The 26,522-nt window shown below is 43.5% G+C and overlaps 9 protein-coding genes across 9 annotated transcripts; 6 read left to right on the top strand and 3 right to left on the bottom strand.

Annotated features, from left to right (window-relative positions):
• Positions 1-47: 47 nt before the first annotated feature.
• On the bottom strand, positions 48-2,075 carry AWJ20_1507 (HLH transcription factor (PalcA); the record flags this gene model as incomplete). The annotated part of the gene is made up of 1 exon (XM_018878394.1): positions 48-2,075. The coding sequence occupies one exon, from the start codon at positions 2,073-2,075 to the stop codon at positions 48-50; it is 2,028 nt and encodes a 675-aa protein (XP_018735702.1).
• A 5,483-nt stretch (positions 2,076-7,558) lies between these two features.
• TNA1 (Tna1p) lies at positions 7,559-9,064 on the top strand (the record flags this gene model as incomplete). Its single annotated transcript, XM_018878393.1, has 1 exon — positions 7,559-9,064. One exon carries the CDS (start codon positions 7,559-7,561, stop codon positions 9,062-9,064), a length of 1,506 nt encoding a protein of 501 aa, XP_018735701.1.
• An 853-nt stretch (positions 9,065-9,917) lies between these two features.
• On the top strand, positions 9,918-10,715 carry ATO2 (putative ammonium permease ATO2; the record flags this gene model as incomplete). Its single annotated transcript, XM_018878392.1, has 1 exon — positions 9,918-10,715. The coding sequence occupies one exon, from the start codon at positions 9,918-9,920 to the stop codon at positions 10,713-10,715; it is 798 nt and encodes a 265-aa protein (XP_018735700.1).
• Positions 10,716-11,705: 990 nt separating this feature from the next.
• ADK2 (adenylate kinase ADK2) lies at positions 11,706-12,392 on the top strand (the record flags this gene model as incomplete). Its single annotated transcript, XM_018878391.1, has 1 exon — positions 11,706-12,392. The coding sequence occupies one exon, from the start codon at positions 11,706-11,708 to the stop codon at positions 12,390-12,392; it is 687 nt and encodes a 228-aa protein (XP_018735699.1).
• A 1,596-nt stretch (positions 12,393-13,988) lies between these two features.
• MSH6 (mismatch repair ATPase MSH6) lies at positions 13,989-17,063 on the top strand (the record flags this gene model as incomplete). Its single annotated transcript, XM_018878390.1, has 1 exon — positions 13,989-17,063. The coding sequence occupies one exon, from the start codon at positions 13,989-13,991 to the stop codon at positions 17,061-17,063; it is 3,075 nt and encodes a 1,024-aa protein (XP_018735698.1).
• A 220-nt stretch (positions 17,064-17,283) lies between these two features.
• Positions 17,284-18,222, bottom strand: AWJ20_1502 (aldo-keto reductase superfamily protein; the record flags this gene model as incomplete). Its single annotated transcript, XM_018878389.1, has 1 exon — positions 17,284-18,222. One exon carries the CDS (start codon positions 18,220-18,222, stop codon positions 17,284-17,286), a length of 939 nt encoding a protein of 312 aa, XP_018735697.1.
• Positions 18,223-21,383: 3,161 nt separating this feature from the next.
• Positions 21,384-22,481, top strand: AWJ20_1501 (uncharacterized protein; the record flags this gene model as incomplete). The annotated part of the gene is made up of 1 exon (XM_018878388.1): positions 21,384-22,481. One exon carries the CDS (start codon positions 21,384-21,386, stop codon positions 22,479-22,481), a length of 1,098 nt encoding a protein of 365 aa, XP_018735696.1.
• Positions 22,482-22,647: 166 nt separating this feature from the next.
• On the top strand, positions 22,648-24,570 carry CHS2 (chitin synthase CHS2; the record flags this gene model as incomplete). Its single annotated transcript, XM_018878387.1, has 1 exon — positions 22,648-24,570. The coding sequence occupies one exon, from the start codon at positions 22,648-22,650 to the stop codon at positions 24,568-24,570; it is 1,923 nt and encodes a 640-aa protein (XP_018735695.1).
• Positions 24,571-24,817: 247 nt separating this feature from the next.
• Positions 24,818-26,407, bottom strand: CCA1 (Cca1p; the record flags this gene model as incomplete). Its single annotated transcript, XM_018878384.1, has 1 exon — positions 24,818-26,407. One exon carries the CDS (start codon positions 26,405-26,407, stop codon positions 24,818-24,820), a length of 1,590 nt encoding a protein of 529 aa, XP_018735694.1.
• Positions 26,408-26,522: the final 115 nt, after the last annotated feature.

Below are 26,522 nucleotides of genomic sequence, written 5' to 3'. Positions count from 1 at the left end.
GTAGATTAATAAATTATGTATAATTACAGTGGATATATGGGCTAGTGTCAGCTTTCGGCAGGCTCTTTCTTGAGTGCTTTGTAGTGTGCGAGTTCTTCTTTGAGGTCCGCCACCTCCTTCTGGACCTTTTTGATGTAGACGATGGCCGATTCCACAGTATCGGCTTTAGAGTTGGGTGGAGCGTCTGGCGATATTAGCCCTGCTAGCTCGGATAGGGCATTGTTGATACGGTTCCGTCGACCCTGTTCGGCCAATTTGTGGCTAGCTTTCTTAGAGGCAAGACCGGCACTCAGGTGATCGGGGTATGACAGACCGAGCTGGTTGTGGGTGCCCTCGATGATGTTTTGGTAGTTGGACTTGGATGCTAGCAGGGCAGACAGGTCGGTTGAGATATTGGGGTGTATCTGGGGAGAGATGCCGGGAGAGTATACCTTTGGTTTAAGCACTGGAGACGCTGAAACGCTGCTCGATCTGGATCCCCATTGTCTACCGCTGTTAGCAGTACCGGTTGAAATAGTCCCTGCTCCTCCGTTGGGAGTAATGTTGGCACTTCCGGGTGGTTTAGGCATGATTGCAGTGGTGGGTGTTCCAAGTGGTGAATTGGTAGCACTACCACCATTACGGCTGTTAACAGACGACACAGACGGCTTTCTTGAGGAAATATTTACAGTTGTGCGAATGGCATTTTGTAATCTGTCCTCAGTAGAAGCAGAGTTTTGGAATTGCTGGTTCATTCTTGCGCCGGGTCCCAAATTCATAAGACTGGCAGGGGTTACTGGAGTTGAGGGCTCGATAATACTCGATGAAGAAGCACTGCTTGTGGTAGATGATGTTGATGTGATAGATGAGCGGGCTCGGTTAGGAGGTGGTGGCATCATAAATTCAGCAATGGTCTCAGGAGAATCCTCATCAGCAGGACTAGTACTGTTGGATGAGTTGTTGGCAGTGCCAGGGGCCGTAGAAACAGATGCCTGAGATCCCTTTCTCTTCACAGGTTTTATAACTGGAGAGTTCTTGGCTACTCTGCCGCTGGTTATAGTCGTAGCACCACCAGCACCAGTTCTTCCGTTTGAAGGGCCAAGAATAGGGGTGGTTCTGGATCTTCTGGAAGATGATGATGACACTGGTGTAGCTCCAGTTGGTGTACTGGATCCACTAGCAGGGGTTCGAATGGTGCTAGTCGAGCTACCTGAGTTATTAGAAGTGACAGCAGGCCGTGGTTGGATTTGTTGGTGTTGTGAGGGTAATGATTGGAATTGTTGATCTATGGCAGGTGATGAGCCCATATCCACGCCAGGAGAATTCATGGGGCTAAAATAGGAAGCTGGCATCGAGAAATCGGGTGGACCCTGCGATATAAATGGAGCCTCGACTGAAGGAGACAGAAGAGGAGTGAAATTGATGTCATCAGCAGATGGAAGTACAGCGTTATTAGGACCGTTGCCGACCGATGCTAGGACGGCAGGAGATCTGAATACATCATTAGGATTTACTGAGGAAGATGTCTGTTCAGGAACATGTGACTGGGCTTGGTCTGTTTCGAATGATTGAAACTGCTCATGGTTTTGCTGATGATGCTGTTGTTGTTCATGATGTTGTTGTTGTTGCTGTCGTTGATGTTGTTGATTTTGCTGATGTTGTTGTTGCTGCTGCTGTTGTTGCTGATGCTGATGATGTTGTTGCTGCTGTTGTTGTTGATGATGCTGGAGAGAATGACTGTGTTGTTGTTGTGATTGTTGTGCGTAATGAGGAGAGAAATGGCCCTGATCGAGCTGGCCTGACCCTATTTGTTGATGATTCTGGTTCGAGTCTCGATCGTTTGGAACCGAGCCAGCTGGAGAAGCACCAGCAACACCCGTTTGCTGATCTTGATAGCCATGGAATAAAAAGTCGTTAAAGTCGCTGCCATGTTGACCACTCATACTATTAGCAGGATTTGGCGAATCTCCGTGGTTTGATGAGAACTCCAAGAAAGACTGCATATCTACAGACATTAGATTGGGATCTTGGTTATCCCGACCACCGATTGGTGAAATACCGACAGAGTCGTAAGGCCATTCATTTGGAGGGATCATTCTATCAGACTAGTGTGAAAGACTAGTGTGAGCTTGACCACCAAAAAAAAGTCTATTAACTTCAACTTTGAATTTCTTCAGCCACTGCAATTGGGTGTCTATGCCAATAATTCTACACTTATTCTCACAGACTCCGACTCCTAGTCTGAATTGTTTTGGCTGGTCCGTTTATTTCAGTTTGGATTTAATTCTAACTGGTGTCAAGGATTTAGTTCTATCTGGTGTGAATTCGGGATGTTTATTGAGTGGTGTATATAGCGGATGCCGATGGTTTAACAAAACTTAAAATCACACTTAGCGACCAATAAAACCTTGTGTCAAGTGTTATCTCTATAGCCAAACAAAAAGAGAAAAATAACCACCGTAGTTCGCTTATTCAATATATTGACCGTGCTCGGTTATTTGAATTCAAAAAATATCCCCCAAAATATTACGAGCAGAAAATTATTCAATAAATATGTATGAAGGTAGTAGCAGTACTTGCGTTACTGTAATGTATAAAGATACCCTGAGAGGGGTAGGGGTGCTAATGTACGTTGCACCGGCGGGCGCTGTCAATCTTTTGGTGAATTTAGTAGGTTTTTTTTTTATTTTTTTTTATTTTTCCTGATTTATTTTCGCTCTATGTACATACGGCCCTGAAGACTGGGCTGGGAGATTCAGAAGGTAGGCCTTTAATGCGGTAGTTTTAATCTTATCTAGGATGCATATAAAGCGGCATAAGAGGAGTAATAGCTGCAATAAAGTCTGTGGTTATTGTATATAGTGATATTGAAAATGGGTCATGTTGGATGGAATATCGAAAATATCGCATCCGCACTGACACCACCACCCAATTGATACCACGCCAGAACAGCCAGAACACACCGGAAACTACCGTGAGAGCTGTTCTAAACCACATGGGCATGTACTGGACAAGTATCGTGTCTATGTTTTAATAAAATAATTAAGCTAAAGTTTAAAGTATAAGGTCTATAACTTAAAAAAAAAGTGTATTTGCTAAACGTGGGTTATGCAATGGTCCGTTTGATAGACTTCTGGCTGCTTGTTTGTTGTTTACTGTTTTATTTTTATTATTTATAGGCTGTGTTTAATTGTCCTATTTCCCATGTGGTCAAGGGCATTGCAGAGGTTCTCTTGTCTTTTCAGGTAACATTTTACCCAGTTCGACCTTGGATCAACCCAGGGGTAGGTCTGCCTCCGGCGGCCGGGCGCTGCCCGGACCTGTTGTGGTCCGCTTCGCGGACCGGCGTGGAAAGGCCAGAGCGGCTTGCATTTTGGCTGGCCACCTGCCCGTTAGGAGCGTGCGAGCCATTTTGCCTGCAACGAAGCCAGCCAGAGGCCATCGGGCAGAAGCAAAGCAGCAACGGGCTGTAGTTTCAGCTGTAGAAAGCTGCGGGCCTGCTGTGCTTCAGCTGTACATCCAGGCACTTGGCATCAGAAACCGATGCAACCCATCTCACCACCTCACCCCCAGCCCAGCCCATTACATCCACCCCCTCACCCGCAGGCTAGACCCAGCCCCAAAAAATTCCCACCCCAGCCCGACGCCTCGACTCGAGCGTAGCGAGAGGAGCCACGGGGTCTGGGGCAGAGCCCCAGCCGCCGGAGGCAGACCCCCCACCCGAAACCACCCCGTTAGATGAATATCCCCCGAGGTACGTTAAGAAACAAACTAGAAGTGAGACACCAGATTACGTCAAGTGGCCGAAATGGGATGGCGGCGTATCCAGCAGATATGGAGATGAAAGTCCAAGAGAGACAGGCTGCCGCCGGTTATCGGCATGGCAGTCCGCGAGAAATATTTATCACCAACGAAATTGGAAGGTGCCACAGTCCGGTCGGTAGACTCGCATGGCTTTTTGGTTTTGACACTTGCTTGGCCCCGGCTCAGTGTCCCGAGATGTTCCTGGCCGCCACGATTTGCAGCACTGGGTTACGAAGTTCTGGCAATAATCATCTGTTCATGCATGGTCCCTGGTCCACAGATAGGGCCCATCTGGCGCACGTTGTCCTGATCGACCGAATTGGGAGGTTCTGCACATGCATGCCATTCTTTCTCTAGTGTACTAAACGTTTGAATCCACCCGGCCTGCTTTCTCCGCCGGTAACTCCAGTCTTGCCCCGGTGTGTGGCCCCAGGGGTTGAGTGAGGGGATGAGGACACTCGCTGTATCGACGCCGCATGTGCCACAAGGACTCTCCCAGACGGCTGGTTGGTGGCGTGTTGCCTCATTCTCGATCGTGGCGTCGTAGCTTCGGACTGCGACTTCCCGACTCATGTAACAATCCCGTTCTATGGCCAACTGCTCTGCTTGCTCGCGCCGGTTGGTTGTTACTCGGCCAAGTGCTGCTCGCGGAATAATATCCAATTTCAGATCTGTAGCAGGCTACCGTATCTATCGAGACACTTCACTTCTCTTTGCTACTGCACTGCTCGACTTCTTCAATTTTTCCACATTTGACGTGCTCTACATCCAGTGGCTGGAGCTCCGCTCCTGATCAAACTGGCTGGCTGGGTTTTAGGTGGGAATGGTGATGGTTGTGAGGGGCCGGATTTGCCTCTGGCGGATGGGGCTCCGCCCCAGACCCCGCTGCTCCTCTCGCTTCGCTCGAGTCGGGCTTCTACCGTCCTGTCTGCTTGTTTATTTCAGGTCGTAACGTCAAAATTATCAAGTGGAGTAGGCTCGTTATCCGCTCTCTGATTTCTACCATGTGGGAAATTTGAACGCATATCGCTTCTGTAGATCTTTGCATTATCTAGAATGTGCTGCAATGCTTGATCTTTTATCGCTGCGTCTTCTCTCACTAGTGGAAACCCGTATGAGGATTGTTCCTGAGCTGTGCCATGCCGCCTGTTCGCAGTTTAACGAGACCGTAGCTGGGTGTTTTCGTTCAGCTCTCGCTGCCATAGCCTGTTTCTCCATGCATTTTAGGAGCCCCTTTAGATAATTTAGAGGTACGTTCAGGAATAGGTCGGCGCATCGAACTACCGTTGCTTGGTGGGTTAAATCGATCTGAGCACTGAACACCTTAAATTATAGTTATTTATACAATAGACTCTGAAGTTTTTGATGTGTTGTGGTCCATTTTTAACTTTCTGTTTAGTTATGGTTTAATCTTACTATCTATTAAGAGCCTGTATCTGTGCAAGGCTTTCACGGTTAATAGACAAGATGTAGGTCTGAAATTACGTACAAAATCGGTTGGTTAGACGGGAACCAAACGTAAGTTATATACCCATATCCAGCCCAGTGCATCATATCTAGCGACAGTGCTCAACAAATTCTCTTTATGAAAGTAACTACAACTATACGTGACGAATATAGCAGTTGGAGATGTATACCGAATAAGTGCGAAGCATATAGACAAAGAAATACAAATACTCAAATACTTCACTACACTAATGTCAAAAGACATCCGTATTTGACTATATGATGTGATTGTTTAAAAAGGGTTACCCCAGGTTACCCCACATGTTAGTGACATAAAGCTACAGAAACCACCGAGAGTCTTCCGACATGCACCTTCCTTTTGGGGTGTCTGACGTCAGTGGGCTTCTGTCACCGCCAAGACTTCGAGGAAAAGGTATGTGTGTGTATGTGTGTGTGTGTGGGTGGGTGGGGAGATATTGCCAAATACCTTGGCCATACCGTTGGAATACAGCTGACATTTTGATTAGCATTGCCATGGCCATCATGCTTGGCCCGACTTAGAAGACTAGCCGGAATATCTCATCGACCGCATACTGCATCACGCGCCAGGATGCGAGACCCGGATAAAGTCACCGATATAATTCCGTCTTCGCATATAACTAGAAAGTACAAGTTAAAAAATCGACTGCCATAGTAGAAACAAAAAAAAAGTTCAATCAACTGAACTCTGATTACGTTTTCACTGTCAATCTTTGAGCTGGTGATCTCGTGTGTTATAGGGATAAATATAGATCCTGTCAAAAAACCTTAGTTCAAACCCTATTTCTATTGCCCCCAACTCACTGCATATGCGGGGTTGCAGGGTCAAAGGGTCTGAAAAATGAAGATGACATCCGATTCATCTCAAACGGCCCCAGATCCATGAGCGACACTGAACCCGTTTCACTAGCTTATGTCTGACACTAAGTCTATCTTATGGTGAAATTAGTGTTCTTTTAAGATTTTCATTTCAGTGAATTAAATTAAACTGGATTAATTTATATATTCCAACAATATATACCAGCTTTCTAGTAAGTGCCGCGCCCACATTCTCCCATTTTTTCCCCTTGACTGACAACTGGGGGATACATAAGATTTCTGCAAAATACTGAATTAAGAAAGTAAACTAGCAGTTTATATTTTGTTTTTCTTGTAGCTTGCTTCTTGTGACAAATTTGAGGGGTTGGCAGGGGTGCGAACGGCTCTTAAACCTTAAATTTGAAGAACATATAAAATGGCTTCTGACAGCACTGTCAGACGAGCTAACTTCTTTCAATATTGCCTTTCTATTTCATATACAACTCTAATAATCATTCACCATCAGAGATCGGATTGAGTTGCATTGGGAGACCTTGAAAATCTTGGCACACAAGCTTGATCAAGCAAACCACGACTAATACCATTCTCCCCTTTAAGTTATCCCGCCTTGATAATCAGATTCATTACTGTATATGTATGTACCGGATAAATTTGTTAGCTAGTAGGAAAAAAACACGGAAGATCTGTCGCAACCCCCACCACCATACATGCATATTTGGCCAATTATATCTAAGAACTGACTGAATAAGATATTTCTGCTTTGCAGATCTGTAGCATCATGTAGGTTTGAGGTCCAGTTTCATGCAGAGCTGTGGGCACAATCTTATTGATCAGGGGATCCAAAGGGGGACGAAGCGGGGTAAAGAAAATGAATTCGGAACAACGGGGTGGGTGCCTGAGGTGCCTCGCTCCCCACTGCCAGTTTTTGGTCCTGTTGGGTAAAAGACGGATGTACTTCCTATCATATTATCCGTGTCTAGGATAAGAGCAAACTTGTAAATAGCTTGATGAAATTTGCTGGCTGCTATTAATCACAACACTAACAAAATAGTCTAGGGACTATTTTTTTTGTTTTCTTGAGATAACCCTCGGTTTATACTGTAAATCCTTGCTACTGGATCACTATAGTTTAGTACTCAAGAGGCGTATCCGAGACCCCCATCTTTCTCAACCAACGTACATCACCATGCATTACCAACCCCCGCAAAATTAATCATCCTCTTCGTTACATACCGGTGATATCCATAAACTGTGCTGATCCACTGACTACCCCCTCCACAAAATATTACCAACTTGGAACGTTGAATGATCATCTTCCTTTAAAAGTTTTGCCAATATGTTACCCCACCAATTCTCCCGGATTAACAGATCGATCGCAAACTCTCTTATAAATAAGCGTGGTCCACCCATGTCTGGGGTTCATAAATTTCATTTTCTTTTCAGTTTTAGACACAATAACTGAGAAAAAAAAATGTCTGAAATCAATAAAGTCGACATTGCTCATGATGAGCAGAGTATCATCAAACCCAATGACGAGCTTCCTGATCTTGGTCAGTTTGCCCACCTCTTCGAGGGTGTAACTCTGCCACCAAGGGGCAGTGAAGAACGTGCTAAGCTTGAGAAGAGATTAAAGCGTAAATTAGATTTCACTATTTTCCCTCTTCTTATTATTACCTATATTTTAAACTATCTTGATAGAAACTCGCTTGCCGCGTCAAAGGAAGGTACTATCATGGTGGATTTGAACCTGACTAATACCCAATTCAGTACCTGTCAAGCTATTTTGTTTGTTGGTTACATTACAATGCAAGTTCCCTCCAATATTATTATGGAGAAGCTGGGTAAGCCCCAATTATATCTGTCTGTAGTCATGATGATCTGGGGTGTTATTTCCGCATGTATGGCTGCTGCCAAGAATTTCAACCAACTCGTTGCCATCAGAGCTATCTTGGGTGCTTTCGAGGCTGCTTTCTATCCTGGTGTTATGTTCTACCTTTCCAGTTGGTATACTAGAACTGAGTTGGCCAAGCGTATGTCTATCTTCTACACTGGTTCACTATTAAGTGGCGCTTTCGGTGGTTTGATCGCTTACGCTGTTGTCACTGACTTGGAAGGTGTCCATGGTTTGCATTCTTGGCAATACCTTTTCATTATCGAAGGTGTTGCTACTATTGGTGTTGCATTTATCTGTTTCTTCTGTCTGCCTGAATTGCCTGCTACTACCAAGTGGTTGAGTAAAGAAGAGCGTCTCCTTGGAGTTGTCAGATTGATTGATGATATTGGTCAAGCTGATGATGATTATGGTGATTCCACTGAGAAGAAGAGTGCTTGGGAAGGTCTCCGTTTGGCTGTTGTTGATGAGAAGGTCTGGATTTACTTGGCCATTCTGTTCTTCGAAGCTGCCACTGCATCTCTTAACGCCGTTTTCCCAGCCATTGTTGCTTCTTTGGGTTACGACTCTTCTAAGACTTTACTGTTGACCGCTCCCCCATGGTTGTTGGTTTCTATCACCTCAGTTCTTGTGGCTTGGCATTCTGATAAGACCAACGAAAGATACTGGCACGTTATGATCGGTCCTGCTATCTCCATGGTTGCATTTATCATTGGTATCTCTACTCTAAAGACTGCCCCCAGATATGTCGCTATGATGCTCGTGCTTCAAGTATACAACTCTTATGGTCTTTCATATGCTTGGGCTTCGAGTAACTTGCCTCGTCCTCCTATCAAGCGTGCTGCTGCATTCGCCATGATCAACATTGGTGGTAACTTGCCCAATGTCTATGCCCCATACTTGTTTTCTTCAAACTATTCCCCTCATTTCTATGCTGGTTTCGGCTACTGTCTTGCCTCTGCCATTTTGTCCATGGTCTTCATGACTGTTGCCAAGTGGAGATTGAACAAACTCAACAAGAAGCTTGAAAATGGTGGAACTGTTGACGGCTTGGGCCCCGAGACTGGCTTCAAGTTTACTTTGTAATTTTTGTTTATATGTATTTAATGATGAGTATATGTCTTTTTGTGAAATTTTGTAGTCATAGTGGATCAATACGACCCCGCACCTCATTTTAAAAGCCCTATTTCCGCCTGTTTTCATTGATCCCTTCGCCCGTTTTTACTATGGTCGGCGTAATTCCGGGGTGATTGTCTGCATGTGCATACGGACGTATCTTGCATATATACATGCATCAAGGATGCATATGGGTTATGAACGGCGCCTTAGTTTTTTTTACAATAGTGTGTTGAAAGATTGAGCAGTAAGCTTGTTAACGTATTATTAAACGGATGAGTTTCATCGAACTTTAAATCACTGCTCAGTCGCATGTGGGGTTCTTGGTACCCCGCATTATTCGAGTCACGAAGTTTGTTGATGTTGGATGGAGTTCCGTTGAACGATTAAAAAGTCGCAAGATGAAGTGTATAACTAGATAAAAAATTTAACCATTCATGGACTAGTTTAGATCATACTGTTCCTTACATATGAAACACGCCATAGATGGCGAGATCTCAGTTCATTGACATCCGTAGATGTGATCCAAGACAGTGCCTTGGCGGGGTAATGAGGGGTAAACAAAGCAGGTTCTCTGATATATCTACGTAGTGATCTGCGAAAGAAAACTGAGCTAATAGCTTAATGCTATTTGAATTTCATGGGTTCCCCCTCATTTAACATTCTTAGAAATATTTCTGTTTGATTTACCCCGCACCATGTTGTTACCCGACACTTCTGTATAAATATCAAACCTTGTCGGTTGTTAAATGAAACCTAATCAACAAATTTTGGCCAATTGACAACTATCACTTGGAACTGTAAACTATCAATTAAAGCTCAAATGACTACTGACATTGAACAAACCGCTGGAGCTGACAAGTACAGCACCAACCTTTATGAGAACCAGCCTCCTGTTATTTCTCGTATCCAAACTTCTGGAACTGATAATGAGTACATCCACATTGGTAACACGATTGTTAGAAAAGATGAGCTCGTTGAGGCATTTGCCGGTGATCTGAACCCGGCTCTCCATACTCTTCCCTCGAGAAAATTGGCCAACCCCACGCCTCTTGGTTTGAGTGCCTTTGGTCTAACCACTTTCGTTTTGTCGTTAATTAACCTTGGAACGAGAGGTGTACATACTCAGAATATTCTGATTGGAGTCACTTTGTTCTATGGAGGTGCGATCCAAGTAATTGCTGGACTTTTCGAGTTTGTTTTGGAAAATACCTTTGGTGCAACTGCTCTCACCTCTTTTGGTGCATTTTGGATTACATTTGGTGCCATTCTTACCCCTTCTTTTGGTATTATCTCTGGCTATGAAGATCCAACTGAGTTGGACAGAGCCTTGGGACTTTATCTTCTTTCTTGGTTTATTTTCGTTACTATGATGACATTTCTTACTATCAGATCCACTGTTCCTTTTTTTGTTCTGTTCTTTACTACTGACATGGCTTTCTTAACTCTGGGTATTGGCCACTTACTGTCAAGTAGCAAGTGTATCAAAGCAGGTGGATGGTTCGGTGTTGTAGCATCTTTCTTGGCATGGTATGTAGCATTTGCTGGTTTAGCTACAAAGGAGAATTGTTATATTCAGATCAAGCCTTGGTTCATGCCTGGTGCCCACCGCCTTAAGTAATTTATATAATCCTGTTAATTTATTATCTCTAAATGATACATCAACGGACTACTTGATATAAAAATCAGATCAAGCCTTGGTTCATACATGCTCACCATATCTCAAAGTAAAATCTCTGATTCTGCTACATACCATGTTTAACAGAACTTCAGACGATAGCCGGTTTGTTCTGAAACTTGCTACTTAAAATATAACCAGATTATCCATAGTTCATACCTGGCGTTCACTATCTCACAGTTAATCTACATAATTCTATTAATTATAAAAAGTTATTATGTTTAACAATTTAACAAAGACCCCAGAAACGACCAGCTTGGTCCTAAAGAGACCACGGAAATACGAAACAATGATAAAAAAAAGGTATACCATTGAGGCAAGCCCGGACAACAATCAGTGTGATTCTCAGTAAACTCTCTATGGCGGATAAAACATGAGCCATCGATCGAGGCACATAGCCGAAGCGATCGGATAACCGCTTTAACCAGAACTGGTTAAAGTTATATTCGGAGAAATCATGGAGAGTCATTAAAGTTTGTGCCTGGAAGTACCCCACTAGGCCTCGAACCACCGAGACTTTTCCGCCCGACGATTCTCCGGTAGAGATAAACCATCTCTGGTGCAGAAATCGCAGATCACTACAGAACCCACTATCAGCATCTAATCGCAGTGACAATCCCTGCATAACTAGAATATTCAGGCTCACTAGAGTTATGGTGGATGGTCGGTTCCCCGCTTTACAAGTGACCAAATACACTTATAAATATCCATTGATCACCATAGACTGGAAAACACGTCATAAGGAGTAGAGCTACAGCTTTCAAAGTATAGTATTCACTCTGCTCTTTTTGTATCTTTACTTCAAGGCTAGGGTTTTTGGTAAAGAAATTACCCCTCAATAGCCACGTGATCTACCCCTGAGCATACTCAACAAATCTAAACTCGTGCAGTTAAGTTGACTAACTTCTTGTTCATACAAACATTGTATTATCAATGACACGAGTCAGAAGGCCTCTGCGAGCATTATTTTTAGGCGCTCCAGGAGCTGGAAAAGGAACTCAAGTATCTCGCCTTTTAAGAGATTTTAAAGGAATTCCTGCCATCTCTTCTGGAGATTTGTTACGAGATAACATCCAAAAAGGCACTAAGGTCGGCAAGGAGGCAGCCACTATCATCAAAGATGGTGGCTTAGTCCCAGATTCAACAATGGTATCTCTTATTGGTACCGAACTTCAAAATCGTGGATGGCTGAACTCTGAAAGTTCTTGGCTGTTAGATGGGTTTCCTAGAACCGTTAGTCAAGCTCCAGCACTCGACTCTATCTTGAATAAAAGTGGAGCTGCTCTGAATCTTGTGGTGGAACTCAAGGTTCCAGAGGAAGTTATCCTTGATAGAATTGAAAACAGATGGGTTCATGCCAAATCTGGTAGAATATATAATTTAACTTTCAATCCTCCTAAAGTACCAGGTAAGGACGATATCACTGGAGAACCACTGACAAAACGACCCGACGATAATCCAGAAGTGTTTAAACAGAGACTGGACAAGTATAGAGAGATGACCCTTCCTTTGCTTGACTATTACGGTGAAAAGGGTTTACTCCATTCGTTCCAAGGTGAGACCTCGGATATTATTTATCCTCAAATCAAAAAGTTTGTAGGAACCAATTTCGCTGAATAGATGTGTCAGCCTTCTGGCTTCGTGGTTTTTTATTTTTCTGTTTGTTCATGTTATTGTATTTACATGCTGAATTCTGTTTTTCTGTGTTTATGTTTATAATGACTCTTAATTGATTGCATTAATTATATGATTCTTAGGATTGTTAGGTTCGAGAAGGATTCTACACCGAGTTGACTGATCTTCTGATTCCGAGAAAACCGAACATCCTGCTAAAGTTTCAGGATCAATTGACGATACCTGCTGGCAGGCGAAGTAGGCAGGCAAAATAACCAGACGGCAGACCAGCCAACAAATCAACCCTTCAGTCGACCCAACCAGTCAACCAGCCAACCAGTCAACCAGTCAACCAGTCAACCAACCAACTTGTAAACCAGCCATTTCATTTTACCGATTATCATGATCTCCTATTGATCCGTTTCTAAGGAGATGAAATAGTATGGTATGTACGGCTACCCGCGTCAGAACGCGAACGCGACTACGGATGGTTAAATTGAATCCTGCATCTTTATCTGGGACAACCTCTTTATCTCATGCTTGAAACTTGGTGAGAGCTTCCATTCTTTTTATTTTTACTAGACATTTAAAATTATAAAAAAAAACTTGGTCTTTTGGTATTCACTCCCAGACTATATTCTGATTTGCCTTTTTAATTTGCTATTTAGTGGATTTTTTGCTCCTTTTGATCTAAATATTTCGCTATATTAGATATCTCAGTGGTGTGACACGTTAAAACCCATTGCTTAATATGCCACCAAAAACCACGCCAAAGGCAAAAACTGCTGGTGCTCAAAAGAGTATTCTCAGCTTTTTCTCTAAAGCAGGAGCCCCTCCAAAATCACCATTTGCTGGGAAAGAAAATAAAGAACCAGTTGAAGTCAAGGTCCAAGAGCCTGCAACCCCTCTGTCACTGGAAAGAACAGGCTCTGCCAATGATAATGACAATGAACGTAAACGTACTGAGCCACACCAAACTCCTTCTAGACCATCAAAGTCTGGCGAAGATGACAAAAGAATGGTAGGTGGAGCTGGTTTGCATACTCCCTATACCCCTCATGTTGATGAAGGGGTCGCGTTACGTGCGCGTACTCCTTCTCATATTAATACTGTGGATCTTTCACAGGAGCTTAAAGCTGCTCGTAATGTGAATGTCGAACTGAGTTTGGATAGTGAGCCTCCTTCATCAAGTGGGGTCATGACTTCAAGCCCAACCAGAAGGGTAAGCAGGCAGTGTGGGATGTTTATTGTGGGATACATAATTGCTAACAAGATTCCAGGCCAGAAAAAGAGTCAGTTATGCTGAGAGTAGTGATGAGGAAGATGAGGTTTCTGTGAGCCAGAAGAAATGTAAGTCCGGTTTAATTGGAAAGTAATGAAAATCTTGAGTTTAGTGTCTAACAAAATTATAGCTTCGAAGAGGCGTCAGATTGTAGATGATGACGATGAAGATGAATACAAAGAAGACGCAGCAGCAGCAGAAGAGGATGAAGATGATGATCTGGCAATGGACGTTGTTAACGAAGAAGATGGTAAGTACATACTCAAACTTTGGTCCATTTTAAAGGATGTATAAAGTCAAAAAACTAACAAGTATTAGAAATGGATGACTTCATTGTAGACGATGAAGATGATGAGGAAGACGAAAAGCCAAAAAAGAAACGCAAATCAAATAGTAGTCCTCCTGCTTCTTCGCAAGCATCGCGGACTTCAACCGAGCCCATTGTTCCTTCATCTCCTCCAGCAGCTCTCAGCAAGTTCTCAGCTGGTTCAACATATTCCGGATCATCAAAGCCAGCATTGGCTAGCTCTTCACCAGTCAGATCCTCCTCACCGATTAAGAAACCGTCGTTTGGCAGTACAAAGTCGTTTGAAAAGGAAAATGAGGAACGATATGCATGGCTAGTTGATATAAAAGATGCTGATGGAAACCGCGAAGGAGATGCTGAGTACGATCCTAGAACTTTATACATTCCCAAATCCGCATGGGCAAAGTTTACAGCATTTGAAAAACAATACTGGGAAATCAAAAGCAAGATGTGGAACACTGTTGTATTTTTCAAAAAAGGTAAATTCTACGAACTCTATGAAAGAGATGCCGATATTGCTCACGGTGAGTTTGATCTGAAATTGGCCGGTGGTGGTCGAGCCAATATGAGATTGGCAGGTATTCCTGAAATGTCATTTGATTACTGGGCGTCCGCATTTATTGCCAAGGGTCATAAGGTAGCCAGAGTCGATCAGAAAGAGACGGCCTTGGCCAAGGAAATGAATGACCGTAAATCTGGCAAAAAGGAAGAGAAGATTATCAAGCGAGAGCTCTCATATGTTCTTACTGCGGGAACTTTGACTGATGAAGCTATGTTAGTTGACGAAATGTCCACCTTTTGTATGGCTGTCAAGCAACAGGATTTACATTTTGCAACTTGTTTTGTAGATACCGCCACTGGTGCATTTTATACTACTGAATTTGAGGACGATGTGGATTTTTCGCAGTTTGAAACACTGATCGCCCAGATCCGACCCAGAGAATTGATCCTAGAAAAGGGATGTATTGCTTCAAGAGCAGTTAAAATTTTGAAGAACAATACTTCTGTCGATACCTTGTGGAATTTCTTGAAGTCTGGCAGTGAGTACTGGGATTACGACACCTCATATGAAGAATTGCTTAACTCCCGCTTCTTTAAAGGAGAGGATGCAGATGATTTATCAAACTATCCTATTGCCATGAGAGATATTTCCAAGAACAAGCCACTTTCAATGTCTGCTTTCGGAGGACTGATGTGGTATCTCAGATCACTGAAGTTGGACGACAGTCTTATTTCTTTGGGTAATTTCAACTACTATGAGACCATTCAGAAGGGATCAAGTGTTGTATTGGATGGTCAGTCTTTGCAGAACTTGGAGGTATTTGCCAATACTTTTGATGGTGGTGCTGAAGGTACACTTTTCAGATTGTTGAACAGATGTATCACACCATTTGGTAAGCGAAAGCTCAAAGGATGGGTTAGTCATCCATTGATGGACCCAATTAAAATCAATGCCAGACTCGACACAGTTGAATTCTTGAACAACAACCCTGATGTTCAAGAGTTTATTGAGTCTAAGCTTATCTCACTTCCTGATCTTGAGAGATTGCTGTCACGAATCCATGCTGGTCATTTGAAACCAAAGGAGTTTGTGAGAGTGATTGAAAGTTTTGAGCTTGTTTATAAGCTTATGGCAGGATTGAACCAAAAGTTCTCTGATTCATCGACTGATCCTCTTCTTAAAGAGCTTTTCGAAAGTATGCCTAATTTAGAGAATCTGCTGCCCCAATGGACAGACGCATTCGACCGTCAAAAAGCACAATACGATAATGTTTTAGTTCCTGAACCAGGTATCGAGGAAGAGTTTGATAACACGAAGAACAAGATCGATGGTATTGAAAAGGAGCTTGAAGGTTGGTTGAAGAAGTACAAGCGTGAATATGGATCAGTGGGAATCTGTTACCGCGATAGTGGCAAGGAAATCTACCTGATTGAAGTTCCCGTCAAAGTGAAAAACATTCCTAAAGATTGGCAACAGATGGGTGCCACTGGTAAAGTAAAGCGATACTGGTCACCCGAAGTGCGAAGTCTGGTAAGGGAGTTGCAAGAAGCACGCGAGCTACACAAGGTTGCTGTCGATGGAGTACAAGCAAAGTTTTACCAGCGTTTCGATAACGATTACTTGCAATGGCTGAAAGCAGTCCAAATTCTGGGAAGTGTCGACTGTTTGATCAGTTTGGCTAAAACCTCAAGCTCATTGGGATCGCCTAGTTGCAGGCCTCAGTTTGTGGAGAGCGACAGAGGTGTTCTTGATTTCAAAGAACTTAGACATCCTTGTTTCATGTCAGCAAGTAGCGATTTTATTCCCAACGATGTTTCCCTAGGTGGTGAAAACGCCAATATCACTCTGTTGACAGGAGCTAATGCTGCTGGAAAGTCTACAGTTCTGAGAATGACATGTACAGCTGTTATCATGGCCCAAATTGGGTGTTATGTTCCAGCTGAAAGTGCACGTCTCACCCCCGTTGACCGTATCATGACGAGATTGGGCGCCAACGACAATATCTTTGCTGGCAAATCGACCTTTTATGTTGAGCTTTCAGAAACGAAGAGAATTCTCAGCGAAGCTACCAATAAGTCGCTCATTGTGCTTGATGAGCTTGGTAGAGGTGGTAGTAGCTCGGATGGATTTGCGATTGCAGAAGCAGTTTTGCATCACCTGGCTACACACGTCGGTAGTTTGGGCTTTTTCGCAACACACTATGGCACTCTCAACAACAGTTTCGCCAACCATCCACAAGTCAACGCCAAGAGAATGGCTATTCTAGTGGACGAAAGCAGCCGCAAGGTGACTTTCCTATACAAACTCGAAGATGGGGTATCTCCTGGATCATTCGGTATGCATGTTGCTTCCATGTGTGGAATCGATAAATCTATTGTTGACCGCGCTGAAGAGGCAGCAAGAAATTTCGAGCATACTGCTAGAATGAAGAAGATGCTGGCATCGACATCTGGAGATGATTCGACCGTGCTTCCTCTGGGTATTCAAAGTGATTTTGTGTGGGCATTAAATGGCGATGCTCCAGCCAGTAAGCCTGAGACTGGCTTTGCACTTGAAAATATGCTCAAGATGATCAAATCTTTGTAATATATCAACCGCATTGTAATTTTTATTTATATTCTGATGTTTTAATATACGTTTTCTCGTTAATTGCCTCTAGCTTATAGTAAGCTTCAGACAAACCTACTCCTAGTGAATATGCTTTCTTATTTTATTGTTTACTTCTTGCTTATAAACTTCGATGTTATCTCATTTTATTCTTTACTTGATTATATAATAAACTCAAGTTAGTAGCACCCTGCTGAGTTTAAAAGCCAGCAACAGGATGAGGAATATAAGGCTCCTCAAGGTAGCTAATCTCCTCGTCGGTCAACTTGATTGAGATAGCCTCTACAGCCTCATCAATTCTCTCGAGCTTGTTAAAACCGACAATAGGAGCAGTTCCTTTGGAAAGAGTCCAAGCAATAGCAACTTGTGCCATGGAAATTCCTCTCTTCTTGGCAACTTCCTCAACACGGTTGATAATCTCTTGGTCCTCCTTTGCATGGCCTAATTTAAGGAACTTGGCGAATTTATCAGTACTGGAACGGAGAGATCCTTCACCGACAGGACGAGCCAAGACGCCACGGGCGACTGGCGACCAAGGAATAAGGCCGACGCCAGTCTCCTTACAGTAAGGGATCATTTCTCTCTCCTCCTCACGATACACGAGGTTGTAAAAGTTTTGCATGGAAATGAACTTGGTCCAGTTGTGCTTCTCAGCAATGAATTGCAATTGGGCAAATTCAGTAGCTCTCATACTGGAGGCACCAATATATCTGACTTGGCCGCTCTTAACAACATCGTGAAGAGCCTCCATGATCTCCTCCTTGCTGGTTTCTCTGTCGAGACGGTGAATTTGCAAGACATCAATATAAGTACCAAGTCTCTTCACAGAATCCTCAACCGCATCAAAGATGTGCTTTCTACTCAAACCCCATCGGTTGATCCAATTGAGCTCAGTGTTCTCAATAGAAGGATCAGAGTCACACTTGTTATAACATTTGGACAAAATGACAATAGTGGAACGGGGGATGTTGTACTTTTTGAGGAACTTTCCTACAAGAATCTCAGAATGGCCATCTGAGTACATATCAGCAGTGTCAAAAGTACGAATACCCACATCATAGGCCTTCTTCATCAAACTGAAGACAAGTTCCTCGTCTTCCAAAACCCATTCATTCCATGACTTCTTGCCATAGCTCATACAGCCTGGATTGTTAGTAAACAGCAACTTCCAAATACAATTGATACCACACAATGAACAATTCAATCTCCAAATACAATTGATACCACACAATAAGCAATCCAATCACCAAACTAATCAAAAAAACCAAATCACACCACCGATACATACCAAGAATGATTTTGGACACCTTGAGCCCCGAGTTACCCAGTCTACATCCTGGTTAGTACTACAACTCCGAAATATATTGCCATTCACAAGAGTCTCCACCAAGCACAATGCTACCATACCTTTCAAATTCCATTGTTACTATTTCAAAATATCGATATCAGCTCGTTTTGCTCTAACAAACCCGCAATCACGAGACTAGCACCCTATTTATACCCCTCCAGTCGATAGTCACCACACAGCTAAAACTAATTGCGGAGACGCTTCACGGATCTTATAACCGATATCCCCGATCTTGCTCGGAGATGTACACCACCCCCACGCGGACCCCACATCACCCCTGGTCTAACTCTCTCTCACTCTGGTCACAATTATTGGGGTCGGCAATGCCTCCGGCGGCTGGGGCTCCGCCCCAGACCCCGTGGCTCCTCTCGCTTCGCTCGAGTCGGGCGTCGGCGGCCCCAAGAGTTTCGGGGTTGGAGTTGTAATAATAATTGAGTAGCTTCGGAGATGGATCTCTCGCAGGACCATCTCCGCCAGTTGACGCTGGATCCAAGCGGCTGTTTTTCTTGAGCCTCATGAGCGCGGCCGGACCGTCTACGAGTGCCGGAGATATCTTTTGGCGGTGTTAAGCCGATGAGAAACCAAGTCAATCACGTAATCCATTACATAATCGATTTAGCCAGCCATATTCCACCTCAAAATTGCAAAAGATGAAAACCATAAACCATGCCCATATATCCACCATTGACATGGAAAAAATCAGAATACACAGCCTCGTTGGCCAAACATCCACCCCAGGAGCAGCAAAAACTCACAACACGGTCCCAGCAGCTCCGCGAAGCGGAGCACAGCGGGGTCTGGGGCGGAGCCCCAGCCGCCGGAGGCAGACAGGCCCCTTCAACACTCCCTGGAGAGAAAGCTTGATTAGAGTTGAGTCTAAGGGCGATAAGTTGGGGATTTCCCGTTCGAGGAAGTGCCAATTGAATTTTGAGCACCAAGTTTGTTTTCTGGCTGGATTGGGAACGCCGAGAGCACGGGCTTCGACGGAGAGCGATGAAAGTGCGACGTTCCAGGGTGCAGATTATTTGTTTATTGCATACTAATTATAGCAGATTTCGACAGATTGGGGCTCATGCAAGTCTGCAACATGATAAAAAAATAAACTGTGACAAAAGCAAGTTGTATGTATTTTTAGCTCAGTTGAATGTGGGAGGAGGGGAGAGGGGCTATCAAGGCAGGGTCGAGGGGCACGTCAGCGCATGAGAAGTGGAGGCTGAATACTGGAAGTGGAGAGTAGGGAACCGATTGAACACAGCAGCCATAAAATAATATTGTAAATGGTGGCAGGCGGGCCAGCAGTAGTGGCAGCAGGAGTGAGACTGATTGGGAGACGGGTTGCGGTTGGTGTTGTTTCAGCACCTGCTGGTCCTCGGTTGGCGACCGTTGGGTGTTTGAGCTGGTAGGTAGCTAAGAGAAGAGTTGAGGCTGGTGAGCCAGTCGTCGAGCCGGCTGAGCAAGAATTAAATTCGGTTCAGGGATGCGTTTGTCTTAGCTAACGGTAAATAATTTTAAGCGATGTAGCGTGGTAGCATGTCTGAGAATAGAATATAGGACATAGAGATTTAGAAAGAAGTGAGATAAAGAAAAAAAAGAGCAAGAGAGATAGAATACAAAAGTAGAGTGAGATAGACAAGAAATATAGAATATTGAACAGAGAGATAGAGAGGATAAGTAAGATAAACAAGAGATAGAGTTAGAGATAGAAAGAATAAGTTTACATAAACGAGAGATAGAGTTAGAGATAGATAGACAAGTAATGGGCGATTGTTGAGGGTTGACACTAGTTTGACAGCGGAAATTATTCAGGGGAGAACGAAAAGTGAGCCAGCCAGAAGAAGACCGATAGACTGCACATCGGGTTAAGAGCGTATAGTGATTGTCCTTGATAGCCATTGCGGTCTGCAGTAGTACTACTCCAGCTAATGTACCCCTGGTTTCAGCCTCAGCATGTGACGGAGTCAGTTACGGAGTCGGTTGGTCATTGGAGTTGTATAATTTGGACTAGCGACTGTAAAAAGTCTAAAATCAATATTAAAAGTGACCCAGTTTGATAGCAGGTTAGCGGCACCACCCACCAAAACTAACCCGAACAAAATGAAGCACTGCCAACGCTGTCTCAAGCAGCTCTGAAACACTGGTAGTACCGGCTGGCTGTGTAATAACACGACGCAGACGCGCGCCAGTTGGCCGATCTTGTCTGTTTGTATTTGGTGCAAAAATACTAGAATTAAAAAAGAAAATCCGCCCGGCTATTGCACATTACGAACCTATTTTGGCCTCATCTCAATTTGGCACAAGCCTCAGTTTATTTTTTGGCTATATATATCACTTTGTGATTTTTCTTAGGTTAACTTGTTTTGCAAGTGTCTTGGTTAGTATAAGAACAAGGTAGGTACTGGACGAGAAGTGAGTGGATATTTGGTACTCAGTTGATAGAGTGTAGTACGTAACGTAGCGTTTTGACTTGCAGTTGTTGATTGTTTGTTTACACTACGAACCGTAGAACACATACATCTGGCTCGCTAAACAGCACTTGTATTTGTGTATTCGTGTCGTTTGGTTATATGTTATATTCGCCGGTTTGAGCGTTCGTGTTGACTAACTCATCTATAGTTTCAGCATAACATTTATAAAGTTTTGTAGTTCAGCTTCAGAATCTGTCAGAGCGTCTGTCTGTCCTTGAGTACGTGGTGATAAATTGGCGATTCTTATTGTTACAGTCTGATCAGAGTCTAATTAGATTCCTGTTCTCACAAGATAATCTTTGAGACGTTTTTTTTTGAGCCAGTATTAAAATATCTGGATCATTTTGTTTGGATTGTGTGTTTTGGACCCTTTGTACAGCTATTGCGAACGTTCTGTTGCGTTGCTGTTAGATTCGACCTTTGTGCATTGGTATAACTGCACCGTTTGTCCAATACAACATTTTGGGAATCTGAGCTGTATAAATCATGTCTTACAATCACAACCAAGGTGGATCTGGGTATCAAAACCCAAATCAGGGCCACGACCAAAATCAAGGGATAGATCAGTCCCAGGATTACAGCTATAATAGCCAGGGACAACAAAACCAGCGTATTCCTAGTGGCAGTGGATCAGTTCACACTACAGCCACTGGTGCTACGGGAGCTACTGCACACCCTTCAGATGCTCATTCCTATCTGTCACCCAACCAGGGTCATATTAACCCCCCTCCAAGAGTCGCTTCTCCATATGACAACAGTTATACACCGCCTTCTGTCGACCCCTCGGTAGGTAACTACACCCCATACTCTGGATCTGTGCACAATAACAATTTAAACCCGTTTGACTCGGCTCCTCAGTCTGTCTATCAATCGCCATATACTGGTGATTTGAGTCAGACCTATCTTCCTGACCATGACGATGGTCATCAGGACAATTCTTATCCCATGTATGATCTGTCGACCCATGATCCAGCTATGGACGATACCTACAACTATGATGACAATCAACCATTAACTCAAGAACCATATCACGGAAACTATCCACCTCCTCCACGACCAGCTCTCCCGTATCCCGATGATATTAGTGAGACCACTGGTGGGTTTGAGCCTATTGGCGGTATTACTGGTTTCCCCGCTGTCGAAATCGCTCCTTATCCTAATTACAGATTTGACAACTCGTCTGGCGAACTGTCTGCTGATACTCTAAACAACGAGCCAGCTCCATACTTTGGCGACCAAACTCAAAATCAGCCTCTTGACCAGCTTCAACCTCCTCCTGAACCAACTCGATCGAATAGTGGTTTAAAGAGATTGCCCACTAGAAAGGTCAATCTTGTCAAAGGTAAGGTATTCTCGACGGATTATCCTGTTCCTACTGCAATCAAATCCTCGATCCTGCCTAAATATCGTGATCCTGAAAGCGGCAGCAAAGAATTTACCCACATGAGATATACTGCTGCTACCTGTGATCCAGATGAGTTTACTGTCAAAAATGGTTACAGTCTTCGTGTTGCTGAAGAGAAACGTCACACCGAACTTCTCATCGCTGTCACCTATTATAATGTAAGTATACTGGTTTGTTGAGCTCCACGAAAGCCCATACTAACCCCCATTCTAGGAAGATAAAAACCTCACTACTCGTACCTTGTACGGTATCATGCAGAACATCAGAAACATCTGTAAAATAAAAAAATCCCAATTCTGGAACAATGGCGGCCCTGCATGGCAAAAGATTGTTGTTACCTTAATCATGGACGGTATTGATCCTTGTGATGACAACGTTCTTGATGTTTTAACCACCATTGGTGTTTACCAGCCTGATAGACTAAAGAAAATGGTTGATGGAAGAGAGACAGTGGCGCATATTTTCGAGTATACCACTCAATTATGTGTTACTCCTAGCAACCAGCTTCTCAGACCAGCTGAAAACAACGATTCTTCACTCCCTCCTGTCCAGTTCATTTTCTGTTTGAAGCAAAAGAACTCCAAGAAAATCAATTCTCACCGTTGGCTTTTCAACGCTTTCGGCCGAATGCTGAACCCAGAAGTGTGTATTTTACTTGATGCTGGTACCAAGCCAGCTCCCAAATCGATTATTGCCCTTTGGCAAGCATTTTATAACAACAAGAACGTTGGTGGTGCCTGTGGTGAAATTCACGCCATGTTGGGTAAAAACTACAAGCTCTTGCTCAACCCACTTATTGCTGCACAAAACTTCGAGTATAAAATCTCCAATATCCTTGACAAGCCCTTGGAATCGACTTTTGGATTCATCTCGGTCTTACCCGGTGCCTTTTCTGCATATAGATATGAAGCCATTCGTGGAAGACCCCTCGAACAATATTTCCATGGTGACCATACTCTTGCTAGTCGGTTGGGCAAAAAGGGTATTGATGGTATGAATATTTTCAAGAAAAATATGTTCTTGGCCGAGGATCGTATCTTGTGTTTCGAGGTCACTTTCAAAGCAGGTGACAAGTGGCACTTGACTTATGTCAAGGCATCCAAAGCTGAGACTGATGTTCCTGAAGGTGTTGCTGAGTTCATCAGTCAACGTCGTCGTTGGCTCAATGGTTCTTTTGCTGCTTCCATTTATAGTGTGATGCATTTTGGCAGAATTTACAAGTCTGGCCATAATCCTCTTCGTATGTTGTTCTTGCATATTCAACTGCTCTATAACATGGTTCAATTGGTGTTATCCTGGTTCTCGCTGGCTTCTTATTACCTTACCACTACAGTCATTATGCAATTGGCTGCTGACCCAAATGCCTTTGGTGGCAGCTCCGATGCAAAGAGTTTCCCATTTGCCAAGGACGTCAGCAACATCATAGCACTGGTATTGAAATATTTGTATGCTTCTTTTGTTATTTTGTCTTTCTTGTTGGCTCTAGGAAACAGACCTAAAGGTTCTAAATGGAGTTACTACGTTTCGATTGTCGCTTTCGGTATCATTCAGTTCTATGTTGTAGCCATTTCATTCTATTTGGCAGCAACTGCGTTCACTGAACAGCCCATTAGTTCGGTCAGCGAGTTCTTCAGTAATTTCTTCACATCAATCACAAGTTTAATTATTGTGGCCCTCGGCTCGACTTTTGGTTTGTACATTGTTTCTGGTTTCCTGTACCTCGATCCTTGGCACGTATTCCACAGTTTCCTGCAGTACATGTTCCTTATGCCAAGTTTCGTCAATATCCTCAATGTTTATGCGTTCTGTAACTGGCACGATGTTTCTTGGGGTACCAAGGGATCTGACAAGGTCGACGCATTGCCTGTTGCACAATCAAAGAAGGATAGTGATGGTCTTACTGCAGTTGTCGAAGAAATCGAGCGTCCTCAAGGCTATCTCGACCAACAGTTCCAGCAGATTGTGGATCGCGCACTGGCTCCGTATGTAGCCGAAAAGAGTGTGGAAAAGAAGAGCAACGACGACGAGTACAAGAGTTTCCGTACCAATCTGATCATTCTGTGGATTTTCAGCAATTTAGCTCTGATTTTAGGTATCACTTCGACTAATGCTAATGAAGTTGGTATCACTGCTTCAGTCAGTCATCGTACTACCTATTTCTTCGCATTTTTGCTCTGGTCCAATGCCGTTATTGCTATTTTCAGACTGGTAGGTAACGTCGTGTTCTGCACTCGCAGTTGGTTCAAGGTATGCTTTTCAAAGAGATGATCTCTCCACTCTTATGTATATTGTTGTTGTATTTGATTGGACTACGCTCACACATCTGTATATTTAATCTGTATCTTTATGTTCTCTCACCACTCTGCCTCCGGCGGCTGGGGCTCCGCCCCAGACCCCGCTGCTCCTCTCGCTGCGCTCGAGTCGGGTCAGGGGTCCCACTTCTGATAATATTATTCGGTTTTGAATGGCACAAGAGCATTGGTTGAGATCTTTATCATTAGTATTCATGGTAGTCTTATGCAGATACATATTTACATTTTAATGTCATGATGTAGTCAAGACATTCGGCCTCGGAAACTCCTGGATTGGCAAGCTGATATTCAATCAGAGAGTTGAGTGTTTCAGCAAGATAAGGGCCACCTTTTCGAAGACCAAAGGCCTGTTGAATTTGTTTGCCATTGACAAGTGGCTTCAAGGCCCAGGCGTCGGCTACGTCAAAGGCATACACTTTGTCAATGAGGCTAGAGTAGTTAGCAAAGATCTCATTGGCATTGGAGTTTTCGGCCATTAGCTGCTTGATCATGGCAAACACAAAATATAGTCTCCAATGTTGGTCACATTTTCTAATCAGTACGCCAAGATCCTTTCGAGACAATGTCTCAAAATTGCTGGCAGCCTCTTGTACGGCCGTTTCTAGGGCATATAAGTCCGAAACAAGCTTACCCTCATTATTGGGAAGTTTGAGTCCGTCTCTGATTATCAAGCTGACAGCGGAAGCTGGCTTTTTCTTTTCATCTATAGCTTGAATTGTTCCCCAGTGGTTCAGAGCTGATGCTAGCCATAGACTTGGAGAGTTGAGAATATTAGCACTTCGGAGTTCTGGGTGTAGTTGTTCAGGAGTCGACTTTACAAGCTCATCAAGAACTTTTACACATGGTATTAATTGAGATGGTGGTGCTTCAAAACCTTTTGGTTTATATGCATCTAGGAGTAAGAAAATAGAATCCTCAAGACCCAGTTCGGCAATCTCATTAAGACCCTTTGCGGGATTGCTGCTACGAAGGATTTTTCCCACCTCGGTACCAACTCTTTCACGACTGATTTTGCGGATAAGCGCCAACCTTATTCGAGGGTCGGACATTGCCTGAGTTGCGGATTCTTCAATCTCAAACCCAAAGGTGCTGGAAAACCGAATGAGTCTCAACACACGCAATGGATCTTCATCAAATGTCACAAAAGATGGTAAGGGAGTTCGCAAGATTCCATCTCGAAGATCTTGTAATCCTCGTCCTGTAAAGTCTTCCACTTTTTGCTCCTGTAAATTATAAAACAACGCATTGAGTGTCGCATCTCGTCTATATGCATCTTCCTCAGGAGTCCCGAATCGAACAGTAGGAATTCGTGAATCTCCAGCATACTCCTCAGCACGTAGGTTGACAAAATCTATGTCTAAATCATATAATTTAGTAGTGGCAGTTTCCAAATGTTTCGACTTTTCTGGGTTCTTTTCGATCTTGTGAATTGAACGAGCCTCAAGTCCCAAGACCTGTGCATTTTCAGTAATATATTCGTTAAGTGCTTCAGCAAAAACAAGTCCAGTAGAGGTATTAATAGCAATATCAATATCATGAGAGGCTTTCCCTAGTAGTTTATCTCTAACCCAACCACCAGTAATCCGAAGCACCACAGGTTCTTTAGAGTCTGCACCACCATCTTCTCTTTTATTTTTCTCGGATTTCTCAAACACACTTGAGAATTTCACTAGCAGATCTCTGATCTTCTGTTCAGTAGGATCAAGCGCGATAACTGGTAATGGTTGGTTGTCATGACCTACACCAGTACTGGCATTGGCATGAGAACCAGTGTCGGAATTGGTAGTTGCCATGGTCCGATAACGGGGATGAATCTGGCGAAAAGTTGATGCAAATGAGGAATGTGTTGAATGCCTGATAATTTTTCTATATAACCCACTCAAATTAGACCGCAACAACATCCGCAAT

The sequence above is a fragment of the Sugiyamaella lignohabitans genome, chromosome A, assembly GCF_001640025.1.
Source record: "Sugiyamaella lignohabitans strain CBS 10342 chromosome A, complete sequence".
NCBI lineage: Eukaryota > Fungi > Ascomycota > Dipodascomycetes > Dipodascales > Trichomonascaceae > Sugiyamaella > Sugiyamaella lignohabitans.
This window is presented reverse-complemented; position numbering and strand designations above follow the sequence as displayed.